A 13,301-nucleotide genomic window follows, 5' to 3' on the forward strand; every position below is an offset into this window, starting at 1 on the left:
TCGGATGCAGACTATCAGGCCCTGGGGATTTATCGGCCTTCAATCCCATCAATTTCCCTAACACAATTTCCTGCCTAATAAGGATTTCCTTCAGTTCCTCCTTCTCACTAGACCCTCGGTCCCCTAGTACTTCCGGAAAGTTATGTGTCTTCCTTCGTGAAGACAGAATCCAAATATTTGTTGAACTGGTCCACAATTTCTTTGTTTCCTCATTATAAATTCACCTGATTCTGACTGCAAGGGACCTACATTTGTCGTCACTAATCTTCTTCTCTTCACATATCAAAAGAAGCTTTTGCAGTCAGTTTTTATGTTCCCAGCAAGCTTCCTCTCATACTCTATTTTCCCCCTCTTAATTAAACCCTTTGTCCTCCTCTGTTGAATTCTGTATTTCTCCCAGTTCTCAGGTTTGCTGCTTTTTCTGGCTAATTTATATGCCTCTTCCTTGGATTTAACACTATCCTTAATTTCCCTTGTTAGCAACGGTTGAGCCACCTTCCGCGTTTTATTTTTACTCCAGACAGGGGTGTACAATTGCTGAAGTTCATCCATGTGATCTTTAAATGTCTGCCATCCACCATCAACCCTTTAAGTATCATTTGTCAGTCTATCCTAGCCAATTCACGTCTCAAACCATCGAAATTACCTTTCCCTAAGTTCAGGACTCTAGTTTCTGAATTAACAGTGTCACTCTCCATCCTAATAAAGAATTCTACCATGTTATGGTCACTCTTCCCCAAGGGGCCTTGCACAACAAGATTGCTAATTAGTCCTTTCTCATTACACATCACCCAGTCTAGGATGGCCAGCTCCCTGGTTATTTATCTCATTGGTGTTTGTGGGGTCTCCCTATGCACTTACTGGCTGCCATGTTTCCTGCTTCATAATAATGACCACGTTATTGCTGTACCTGCCCTGGGACTGTTTGATGGGACAGTGTAGAGGGAGCTTTACTCTGTATCTAACCCGTGCTGTACCTGTCCTGGGAGTGTTTGATGGGACAGTGTAGAGGAGCTTCACTCTGTATCTAACCCATGCTGTACCTGCCCTGGGAGCATTGGTTGGCGAACCAAACTCACTGTGGTCAGAATGTATGTCTCTCCTGTTTGATATCTATCCACTGTTGGTATTTATAAACACTGTCTGTCTTCTTAACAGATCACTGCAGCAAGAATGTCGAAACGTAAAGTGTCGTTCGAAGTTGGGAGTGGGGATCAGGATAGTACGCTGTTTGAACAGGTAACCGATTCCAGAAATGAGCAGCAGCCAAATTGTATATCTTGCTCCCTGTCCCAGCATGAGAGCAGTGGCAGTATCTAACTAACTTTCTGTCTCTCTTGTCTGCCACTCCCTCTCTGGCTCGCTACATAAGAACATAAGAAATAGGAGCAGGAGTCGGCCATTCGGCCCCTCGAGCCTGCTCCGCCATTCATTGAGATCATGGCTGCTCTGATCTTGGCCTCAACGCCATTTCCCCGCCCACTCCCCATAACCCTTGCGCTCTGCCTCACTCTCGCGGCACCCACTCCCCCCGCCCCCCCCCTCCCCGCGGCCCCTCACAGCGCAGCTCTCAATCGCTCGTTCTCAATCGCGTGCCCTCCCGAGGGTCCCCCGCCCCCTCCCGCAAGCTCGCTCGCCCCCTCCCCGTCATTCACCCTGGCACTCACGCTCGCTCGCTCTCTCTCTAGGTCGGAGCGAACGGAGCCCCAGGCGGAGGGCCGGGCAGTCGGTTTAAAGGGAAACACTCCTTAGACAGCGACGAAGAGGATGAGGAGGATGAAGGAGACAGCAAGAAATATGACATACTGGCCACTGAGGATATTGAAGGTGAGGAGGGCTGGGAGTGGGAGGATGGGCCCGTTCCACATTGGTTACAGCATTAGTCAACCCAGAAGTGACATAAGTGGAACAAAGGCTACATATGGAGAGAGCAGGGCGGAGAGAGGGGTGGGGGATGGGGGGGGGGGGGCGCGCGCGTCAGGGTGTGTGTGTGTGAGAGAGGGGGCGGGGGGGGGGGTGGTGTGTGTGTGTGTGAGAGAGAGAGAGAGAGAGAGAGAGAGAGAGAGAGAGTCTGGGCGGGTGAGGGGGAGCGAGGTTGTGGGGGGGTGGCGAGAGAGATGAGATGGGGGGATGGGAGGGGAGATGGGGGGATGGGAGGGGAGATGGGGGGGTGGTGAGAGAGATGGGGGGGTGGTGAGAGAGAGAGCTATGGGGGGGTGAGATGGGGAGGGGAGAGAGAGATGGGGGAGAGGAGAGGGAGGCGAGAGAGAGTGGGGGGTTAGAGGGAGGGGGAGGCAAGGGGGAGAGGCGGGGAGGGGGTTGGGGGAGAGAAGGGGCTGAGTGGGGGGGGAGGGGGGTGAGAGAGTGGGGGGGGAGGGGGGTGAGAGAGTGGGGGGGGGAGGGGGGTGAGAGAGCGGGGGGGGAGGGGGGTGAGAGAGCGGGGGGGGAGGGGGGGTGAGAGTGGGGGGCTGGAGAGGGGGGGAGGGGGGTGGAGAGGGTGAGAGAGAGGGGGAGGGAGAGAGAGACGGGGGAAGGGGGTGAGAGGGGGGGAAGGGGGTGAGAGGGGGGGAAGGGGGTGAGAGAGAGAGAGAGAGAGAGAGAGAGAGGTGGGGGGGAAGGGAGTGAGAGAGAGAGAGAGAGAGAGAGAGGGGGGGGAAAGGGGGTGAGAGAGAGAGAGGGAATGGGGAGGGGATTGAGAGTGACAGTGGGGGAGGGGGGAGAGAGGGAGGGAGAGGAGGAGGGGGGGGAGGGTGGGAGGGCGAGAGAGAGAGAGAGAGAGAGAGAGAGAGAGAGAGAGAGAGAGCCCTCTCCGCCATTCAATAAGATGATGGCTGATCCGATCATGGACTCAGCTCCACTTCCCCGCCCGCTCCCCATAACCCTTCACTCCCTTATTGCTCAAAAATCTGTCCATCTCCACCTTAAATATATTCAATGACCCAGCCTCCACAGCTCTCTGGGGCAGAGAATTCCACAGATTTACAACCCTCCGAGAGAAGAAATTCCTCCTCATCTCAGTTTTAAATGGGCGGCCCCTTATTCTAAGATTAGATTCCTAGTTTTAGTTTCCCCTATAAGTGGAAATATCCTCTCTGCATCCACCTTGTCGAGCCCCGACATTATCTTATAAGTTTCAATAAGATCATCTCTCATTCTTCTGATCTCCAATGAGTAGAGGCCCAACCTACTCAACCTTTCCTCATAAGTCAACCCCCTCATCTAGAGAATCAACTGAGTGAACCTTCTCTGAACAGCCTCCAAAGCAAGTATATCCTTCCTTAAATACAGAGACCAGAACTGTACGCAGTACTCCAGGTGTGGCCTCACCAATACCCTGTACAGTTGTAGCAGGACTTCTCTGCTTTTATACTCTATCCCCCTTGCAATAAAGGCCAACATTCCCTTGGCCTTCCTGATCACTTGCTGTACCTGCAGACTAACTTTTTGTGTTTCATGTACAAGGACCCCCAGGTCCCTCTGTACTGCAGCACTTTTGTAAATATTACCTGCACCCCTCTCTCCTTTTTATGATGTGGCGGGGTGGCTTTTCTGGTCCAAGAGGCAGTCTGACCATTCTTGCCGAGTGATCCCTTTATTTCCCGTTGCTGAAACACTACCACCCCCCACCATGCAATAATGATCAGCGTCACAGCCACAGTTCCTCCCGGAGGCTGATGGGGGGGTCTGGAACTCACGGCCTGAAAGGGTGGTAGAGGTAGCAACCCTCACCACATTTAAAAAGTACTTGGATGTGCGCTTGAAGTGCCGTAACCTCCAGGGCTACGGACCTGGAGCTGGAAATTGCAATCAAAAATGAGTAACGTTGCCAGTTTCTCTGGCAATAGACGGGCTTGCAAGTTCGCTGTCCTCAATATTTTCGTGTGCACAAATCGTTTGCAGGTGGGAGCCCAAGTGGCTCAGGCTGTTTTACAAACAGCATTCGGGATCCTTGCTTTTATAAATAGAGGCATCGGGTACAAAAGGAAGTTATGCTAAACGGTCTCTAAATTGTCAGACTGCTTGTCCGACATCCAGTTCTGGATGAGCAGAAATTTTCTCCAATTAAATATTGGGGAGACCGAAGCGTCTGTCTTTGGTCTCCACCTCAAACTGTGTTCCTCAGCCACCGCCTCCATCCCTCTCCCCAACTCCTGTCCGAGGCTGAACCACACTGTTCACAACCTTGGTGTCATATTTGACCCTGAAATGAGCTTCCGGCCACAAAACCGCAGCATAACTCAAACTGCCTATTTCCACCTCTGTAACATCGCCCATCTCCACCTCTGCCTCAGCTCATCCGCTGCTGAAGCCCTCGTCCGTGCCTCTGTTACCTCCAGACTTGACCATTCCAACACCCTCCTGGCTGGCCTCCCACATTCTACCCGACGTAAATGAGAAGTGATCCAAAACTTGGCTGTCCCGTGTCCTAACTCGCACCAAGTCCCGTTCCCCCATCACCCCCTGTGCTCACTGCCCCGTGTCCTAACTCGCACCAAGTCCCGTTCCCCCATCACCCACTGTGCTCGCTGACCTACATTGGCTTCCGGTTAAGCAACACCTCGATTTCAAACTTCTCATCCTTGTTTACAAATCCCTCCATGGCTCTCGCCCCCTCCCTATCTCTGTAACCTCCTCCAGCCCCTCAATCCCCCGAGATGTCTGCGCTCCTCTAATTCTGCCCTCCTGAGCATCCCTGATTATAATCGCTCCACCATCGGTGGCCGTGCCTTCTGTTGCCTGGGCCCCAAGCTCTGGAACTCCCTGCCTTAACCTCTCCACCTCTCTACTTCTCTTTCCTCCTGTAAGATGCTCCTTAAAATCTACCTCTTTGACCAAGCTTTTGATCACCTGCGCTAATTTCTCCTTATGTGGCTCAGTGTCAAATATTTGACTTGTAACACTGCTGTGGGGCGTTTCACTATGTTAAAGGCGCTATATAAATACACGTTGTTGTTAACATAGGTAAGGCCCCAGCTGGAGTATTGTGTCCAATTCTGTGCCCCGCACTTTAGGAAGGATGTGAAGGCCTTGGAGAGGGTGCAGAGGGGATTGACCAGAATGGTACCGGGGATGGTGAACTTCAGTTACATGGGGAGACTGGAGAAGCTGGGGTTGTTCTCCTTAGAGCAGAGAAGGTTAAGGGGAGAGTGACCAGAATGGTACCAGGGATGGGGAACTTCAGTTACATGGGGAGACTGGAGAAGCTGGGATTGTTCTCCTTAGAGCAGAGAAGGTTAAGGGGAGAGTGACCAGAATGGTACCGGGGATGGGGAACTTCAGTTACCTGGGGAGACTGGAGAAGCTGGGATTGTTCTCCTTAGAGCAGAGAAGGTTAAGGGGAGATTGACCAGAATGGTACCAGGGATGGGGAACTTCAGTTACATGGGGAGACTGGAGAAGCTGGGATTGTTCTCCTTAGAGCAGAGAAGGTTAAGGGGAGAGCTGTTCGGCATTATGAAGGTTTTCATAAAGTTGGGGAAAACACTTTACAGAAGGAGGGTCGGTAAACAGAGGGCACAGCTTTAAGGTGATTGGCAAAAGAGCCAATGGACAGATGAGAATTTACGCAGCGAGTTGTTGTGTTCTGGAACACGCTGCCTGAAAGGGCGGTGGGAGCAGAATTCAATAGTGACTTTCAGAAGAGAATTGGTGCTTGGATGGGCACTTAAAGTGCTGTAACCGGCAGGGTTACGTACCTGGTCATTGGGATTAGTCGGGATAACCTTTTGTTGGACGGAGCAGGGGAATCGAATACGGCCAGGGTGATCTCCTGGACTGGTGTCGATCGCCTGCATGGCTCGGAGAGGAATTTTCCCAGATTTTCCCCCCCCCCCCCCCCCCCAATTGGCCTGGGTTTTTGCCTCTCCCAGGAGATCACATGGCTTCGGTTGGGGTGGTGTGTAGAATGTTTCAGTGTAAGGGGTGGGGCGGACTGGTTGGGCGGTGTGCTCCTTACCTTTCTGACATTGTTCATTGTCCATAGGTTTATGTATAGCCTTCAGGGCTGCTGACCCAGGGCCGTGCGGCTCTTTGTCGGCCAGCGCGGGACACGACGGGCCGAGATGGCCTCCTTCTGCGCTGTAAATTTCTATGTTTCTAAATGCTGGAAAAGGAGACATTTGCAGGGCTAGAAAGTGGGAGCAAGACATTGGACCTGAGGCATGGAATACAAGAGCAGGGGGGGGGGTTATGCTTGAACTGTATTAGGCCGCAGCTAGAGTACTGCACGCAGTTCTGGTCACCGCATTACAGAAATTCTCTACCACAGGAGGCTGTGGAGGCCAAGTCACTGAATATATTTAAGAAGGAGATCGATAGATTTTTAGACACAAAAGACATCAAGAGGTATGGGGAAAAAGCGGGAATATGGTGTTGAGATAGAGGATCAGCCATGATATTGAATGATGGTGCAGACTCGAAGGGCCAAATGGCCACCTGCACCTATTTTCTATGTTTCTATGTAAGATGTGATTGCACTGGAGAGGATACAGAGGAGATTTACCAGGATGTTGCCGGGACTGGAGAATTTTAGCTCTGAGGACAGATTGGATAGGCTGGGGTTGTTTTCCTTGGAACAGAGGAGGCTGAGGGGAGACCTGATTGAGGTGTATAAAATTATGAGGGGCCTGGATAGAGTGGATAGGAAGGACCTGTTTCCCTTAGCAGAGGGGTCAACAACCAGGGGACATAGATTTAAAGTAACTGGGGGGAGGTTTAGAGGGGATTTGAGGGGAAATGTCTTCACCCAGAGGGTGGTGGGGGTCTGGAACTCACGGCCTGAAAGGGTGGTAGAGGCAGAAACCCTCACCACATTTAAAAAGTACCTGGATGTGCACCTGAAGTGCTGTAACCTGCAGGGCTACGGACCGGGAGCTGGAAAGTGGGATTAGGCTGGGTAGCTCTTTGTCGGCCGGCGCGGACACGATGGGCCGAAATGGCCTCCTTCCGTGCGGTAAACTTCTGTGATAGCTGGGGTTGCCAGCACCATGGGCGACACCACCATTCCGCGGGCACACATTCGGCCTTGCCCGTCACTATGGGGAAAACCTCACTGCGCCGGGGCACTGCCCGACATTGCCACCATCGCTGCACTAAGCAAAGCCCCCCCCCCCCCAATCTCCTCTCGGGTAACGGCACCATGGTGCGAGACTTTCTTGTGTGCTTCACCTCAGGTCAGGAGTCGGCCACCATTGACTACGACGAGGGCATCAAGATCACGCCCTTCAACCTGGAGGAGGAGATGGAGGAAGGCCACTTCGATTCGGAGGGCAACTACTTTCTGAAGAAAGAGGGGGTGATCCGTGACAACTGGCTGGACAACATTGACTGGGTAAGGCAGGCAGCATCTGTGGCGAGAAAGAGAGTTAACGTTTTGGGTATGTGACTGCCCCCCTTGTCACAACTGGAAACGTTTCAGATTTAACAGATTCTGAAGGCGTTGCAGGGGCACTGAAAGGGGGGGAGGGAACAGCAGAAATAGGAGCAGCAGTCGGCCATTCGGCCCCTCGAGCCTGCTCCGCCATTCAATAAGACCACGGCTGATCTGATCATGGACTCAGCTCCACTTCCCTGCCCGCTCCCCAAAACCCTTTACTCCCTTATTGCTCAAAAATCTGTCTATCTCCACCTTAAATGACCCGGCCTCCACAGCTCTCTGGGGCAGAGAATTCCACAGATTTACAACCCTCTGAGAGAAGACATTCCTCCTCATTTCCAGTAGACTCTCCAGCCAGGGGGGAACAATCTCTCAGCAAGTACCCCATCAATCCCCCTCAGAATCTTGTATGTTTCAGTGAGACCACCTCTCATTTGTCAAAACTCCAGAGAGAATCTACTCACTCTCTCCTCATAGGACAACCCTCCCATTCCTGGAATCAGTCCAGTGAAATTTGTTGCACCGCCTCTAAAGCAAGTATATCCTTCCTCAAGTATGTCCCCTTATTCTAAGACTATGTCCCCTAGTTTTAGTTGTCCCCATGTGGAAATATCCTCTCTGCATCCACCTTGTCGAGCCCCCTCATTATCTTATATGTTTCGATAAGATCACCTCTCATTCTTCTGATCTCCAATGTGTACAGACCCAACCTGCTCAAACCTACCCCTCATAAGTCACTCCGCGTGAAGTGGAGGAAGAACAAAAGGGAAGGTCTGTGATTGGGTGGAAGGCAGGAGAGATTAGAGAGACAAGCGAGAGGATGGGCAAAAGGAGACGGTAATGGCAGGAGTGGATACGGAAGCTGAGTCGAGATGGGGTGTGAATGGTAGAATCATGGGCAGCTGCCCTGGGGGGAATGTAAGGGGAGGGGGGAATGATGTGGGCGGAGGTTCTGGTCTGAAATTGTTGAACTCGAGGCTGTAAAGTGCCCAAACGAAAGCTGAGGTGCTGGTCCTTGAGTTTGCGTTGAGCCTCGTTGGAGCAGTGTAGGAGTCTGAGGACGGAGAGGTGGGAGCGGGGGATTGAAGTGACGGGCGGCCGGAAGCTCTGGATCACACTCGCGGACTGAAACCAGGCGCTCCGCCAAGCGGTCAGCCAATCCGCTGGTGGTCTCCCGCTGGGCGGGGACCTCTGGGTTCCCGATCGGCCGCACTGACCCCTGTGCTTTTCCCCGCCGCAGGTGCGGATCAAGGAGCGGCCCCCTCAGCGCGGGCCGGAGAGCGAGAGCGCTGACCCCCCCACTGACATCCGGACCCTGCTGCAGAACATTCTGGAGATGCTGCGGCCTGGCGAGACGGTGGCCATGGCCATCCGCCGGCTGGGGGGCGGGGCCGCCAAGGCCGCCAAGGCCTTGCGCCCCTGGGAGTCCAGGAAGAGGAAGAGGAAGAGGGGCGAAGGGGCGGCCCCAGGCGGCAGAAGGGAGAAAGCGAAGAAGGAGGTGGCGAAGGAGCAGGAGGAGGAGGAGCAGAAGGAGGAGGAGCAGCAGGAGGAGCAGGAGGAGGAGCAGCAGGAGGAGCAGGAGGAGCAGGGCTTGGCAGAGCACCGGGAGCGGCTGGACAGGCTGACCGGTTTGGCGGACCAGATGGTGGCCTGGGGCGAGTTCGAGATCTACCAGGACACCTACGAGAAGGTCAGGTACCGGCTGAAGAAAGCCCAGCCGCGCGCGCCCGTGGCAACACCTCCCGGCGACGCACTCGACATGTTCGCAGAGCAAATCGACGAGAGCAAACTCAAACCGAGGGAGGAGGTGCAGCATGAGGAGGGTGAGTGATGTCTCTCAGTCCCCTCTCCCTCAGGGAGATATCTGTACACTGACTGGTGTCTCTCAGTCCCCTCTCCCTCAGAGAGATATCTGTACACTGACTGGTGTCTCTCAGTCCCCTCTCCCTCAGGGAGATATCTGTACACTGACTGGTGTCTCTCAGTCCCTCTCCCTCAGGGAGATATCTGCACACTGACTGGTGTCTCTCAGTCCCTCTCCCTCAGGGAGATATCTGTACACTGACTGGTGTGTCTCAGTCCCCTCTCCCTCAGGGAGATATCTGTACACTGACTGGTGTCTCTCAGTCCCCTCCCTCACGGAGATATCTGTACACTGACTGGTGTCTCTCAGTCCCCTCCCTCAGGGAGATATCTGTACACTGACTGGTGTCTCTCAGTCCCCTCCCTCAGGGAGATATCTGTACACTGACTGGTGTCTCTCAGTCCCCTCTCCCTCAGGGAGATATCTGTCCACAGACTGGTGTCTCTCAGTCCCTCTCCGTCAGGGAGATATCTGTACACTGACTGGTGTCTCTCAGTCCCCTCTCCCTCGGGGAGATATCAGTACACTGACTGGTGTCTCTCTGTCCCCTCTCCCTCAGGGAGATATCTGTACACTGACTGGTGTATCTCAGTCCCCTCTTCCTCAGGGAAATATCTGTACACTCACTGGTGTCTCTCAGTCCCCTCTCCCTCAGGGAGATATCTGTATACTGACTGGTGTCTCTCAGTCCCCTCTCCCTCAGGGAGATATCTGTACACTGACTGGTGTCTCTCAGTCCCTCTCCCTCAGGGAGATATCTGTACACTGACTGGTGTCTCTCAGTCCCTCTCCCTCAGGGAGATATCTGTACACTGACTGGTGTCTCTCAGTCCCTCTCCCTCAGGGAGATATCTGTACACTGACTGGTGTGTCTCAGTCCCCTCTCCCTCAGGGAGATATTTGTACACTGACTGGTGTCTCTCAGTCCCCTCTCCCTCAGGGAGATATCTGTACACTGACTGGTGTCTCTCAGACCCTCTTCCTCAGGGAGATATCTGTACACTGACTGGTGTCTCTCAGTCCCTCTCCCTCAGGGAGATATCTGTACACTGACTGGTGTCTCTCAGTCCCTCTCCCTCAGGGAGATATCTGTACACTGACTGGTGTGTCTCAGTCCCCTCTCCCTCAGGGAGATATTTGTACACTGACTGGTGTCTCTCAGTCCCCTCTCCCTCAGGGAGATATCTGTACACTGACTGGTGTCTCTCAGACCCTCTTCCTCAGGGAGATATCTGTACACTGACTGGTGTCTCTCAGACCCTCTTCCTCAGGGAGATATTTGTACACTGACTGGTGTATCTCAGTCCCCTCTCCCTCAGGGAGATATCTGTACACTGACTGGTGTCTCTCCGCTCCTACCTTGGGGGCTAAGATGAGGTTTGGTGTGCGCGGTTGTTTCTTGGGCCTTGAGCGGAGATTGGATGCTGGCGTTAATGACTGTGTTGATTTTCCTCCCACCGTCCCAGAGATTTCCCCGATCGGCCTGTCGGAGGTGATGTGGGAATACAAGTGGGAAAACACGAAGGATGCACAACTGTACGGCCCCTTCTCCAGCATGCAGATGCAGGTAGGCTGGCGATGGGGACTCTGCAATGGCTTCATCCAGCCCCTGACTCTGTTGCTCAGCCCAGCGTGATTGAGGTGTGACAGAGGTGGGTCAGGGTTCGCTGGCCCCTCACCGTGGTTCTCAGTCCCCCTGGAGTGGGGCTGGTAGGAACTCTGGCTCTGGTTGTTCATCGGCTGATGCATGGAGTTGAGGCTGGGACCCCTGTGACAGCAGGATGGTGCCCCAGAGATTGGGTAGACCACCCACTGAGTAATGTGGGGTCCGTGACATACCCCTCTCCCCTGAGCTGCTGGCTTTGAGTCTCCTGGTGTTGGGTGTGGGGGCGGTGCTGGTGAGTGGAGGGGTCTGGGACCCTGGAGTTGGGTGAGGGGAGGTGGGGCGGGGTCTGTGACCCTGGTGTTGGGTGAGGGGAGGTGGGGCGGGGTCTGTGACCCAGGTGTTGGGTGAGGGGGGAGTCTGTGACCCTGGTGTTGGGTGAGGGGGGAGTCTGTGACCCTGGTGTTGGGTGAGGGGGGAGTCTGTGACCCTGGTGTTGGGTGAGGGGGGGTCTGTGACCCAGGTGTTGGGTGAGGGGGGAGTCTGTGACCCTGGTGTTGGGTGAGGGGGGGGTCTGTGACCCTGGTGTTGGGTGAGGGGGGGTCTGTGACCCAGGTGTTGGGTGAGGGGGGAGTCTGTGACCCTGGTGTTGGGTGAGGGGGGGTCTGTGACCCTGGTGTTGGGTGAGGGGGGAGTCTGTGACCCTGGTGTTGGGTGAGGGGGGGGTCTGTGACCCTGGTGTTGGGTGAGGGGGGAGTCTGTGACCCTGGTGTTGGGTGAGGGGGGAGTCTGTGACCCTGGTGTTGGGTGAGGGGGGGTCTGTGACCCTGGTGTTGGGTGAGGGGGGGTCTGTGACCCTGGTGTTGGGTGAGGGGGGAGTCTGTGACCCTGGTGTTGGGTGAGGGGGGGTCTGTGATCCTGGTGTTGGGTGAGGGGGGGTCTGTGATCCTGGTGTTGGGTGAGGGGGGGGGTCTGTGACCCTGGTGTTGGGTGAGGGGGGGTCTGTGACCCTGGTGTTGGGTGAGGGGGGGGTCTGTGACCCTGGTGTTGGGTGAGGGGGGAGTCTGTGACCCTGGTGTTGGGTGAGGGGGGGTCTGTGACCCTGGTGTTGGGTGAGGGGGGGGTCTGTGACCCTGGTGTTGGGTGAGGGGGGGGTCTGTGACCCTGGTGTTGGGTGAGGGGGGGGTCTGTGACCCTGGTGTTGGGTGAGGGGGGGGTCTGTGACCCTGGTGTTGGGTGAGGGGGGGTCTGTGACCCTGGTGTTGGGTGAGGGGGGGGTCTGTGACCCTGGTGTTGGGTGAGGTGGGGGGCGGGGTCTGTGACCCTGGTGTTGGGTGAGGGGGGGGTCTGTGACCCTGGTGTTGGGTGAGGGGGGGTGGGTGCGGGGTCTGTGACCCTGGTGTTGGGTGAGGGGGGGGTCTGTGACCCTGGTGTTGGGTGAGGGGGGGGTCTGTGACCCTGGTGTTGGGTGAGTTGAGGGGGGGGTCTGTGACCCTGGTGTTGGGTGAGGGGGGGGTCTGTGACCCTGGTGTTGGGTGAGGGGGGGGTCTGTGACCCTGGTGTTGGGTGAGTTGAGGGGGGGGGTCTGGGTGAGAGGACTGTGTCTCCTTCCTCTCCCGCTCCTCACTCTGTCTCCCCTCTCCGCAGGACTGGGTGGACCAGGACTACTTCCGGGACGGAGTGTACTGCCGCAAAGTGGGCGATGTGGACGGCCCCTTCTACACCTCTCGACGGATCGACTTTGACCTGTACACGTGATGGGGCGCGGGGGCTGCCCAGTACTGTGCCGGGCGTGGAGCCTATACCCCCCCCCAGGATTGGGGCCCCGTGCGCCTGCGGACCGACGCTGCCCGAGCCTCCTCCCCCCCCTCCCCCCGCCCACCTGTGCCTGGCTCATGGGCCCACAACCTCCCCCCGAACTCTCTGCCATTCCAAGGCACGTCGCTGACCCTTCGGACTGAACCCCCACCTCGCCCTGTCTTGCCCCGGCCGGCCAGAGTTTGTTGTCTCACCGGCTGGTGGCTGCTCATTTCTGCTTACTCTGTGTATCGTTTCAGCTAATGCGTTGGTTCAACAAGAAACTCATTGTAAAATATTGAGCGGAGTCCTGTGTTCAGTTTTGGCTAGCGTGCGGGTGCCTCAGGGTGGCTGAGGGGTGATATAATTGAGGTCTTCAAAATCATTAAAGGTATTGATAGAGTGGATAGAGAGAGAATGTTTCCACTTTTTTTTAAAATTCGTTCCTGGGATATGGACATCGCTGACAAAGCCGGCATTTATTGCCCTTTACACGTTTCCTCTGCCCACCTTTGGCTCGTTTGCCCGGCACGAAACTCCCAAAGCAAGCGCTCTACTCGGAACGGCAAGCGAGCCCCAGGTGGGCAGAGCAAACGTTACAAGGGACCACCCTCAAAGCCTCCCTGGTAAAGTGCAACATCCCCACCGACACCTGGGAGTCC

The 13,301-nt window shown here is 55.2% G+C and overlaps 1 protein-coding gene across 1 annotated transcript; it reads left to right on the top strand.

Moving 5' to 3' along the window:
• Positions 1–1,135: 1,135 nt before the first annotated feature.
• Positions 1,136–13,057, top strand: cd2bp2 (CD2 (cytoplasmic tail) binding protein 2). The gene is made up of 6 exons (XM_070872085.1): positions 1,136–1,239; positions 1,689–1,827; positions 7,173–7,330; positions 8,616–9,198; positions 10,706–10,806; positions 12,490–13,057. Exons 1-6 carry the CDS (start codon positions 1,174–1,176, stop codon positions 12,598–12,600), a joined length of 1,158 nt encoding a protein of 385 aa, XP_070728186.1. The 5' UTR covers positions 1,136–1,173; the 3' UTR covers positions 12,601–13,057.
• Positions 13,058–13,301: the final 244 nt, after the last annotated feature.

This window comes from Pristiophorus japonicus, unplaced genomic scaffold, assembly GCF_044704955.1.
Source record: "Pristiophorus japonicus isolate sPriJap1 unplaced genomic scaffold, sPriJap1.hap1 HAP1_SCAFFOLD_29, whole genome shotgun sequence".
Taxonomy (NCBI): Eukaryota; Metazoa; Chordata; class Chondrichthyes; family Pristiophoridae; genus Pristiophorus; species Pristiophorus japonicus.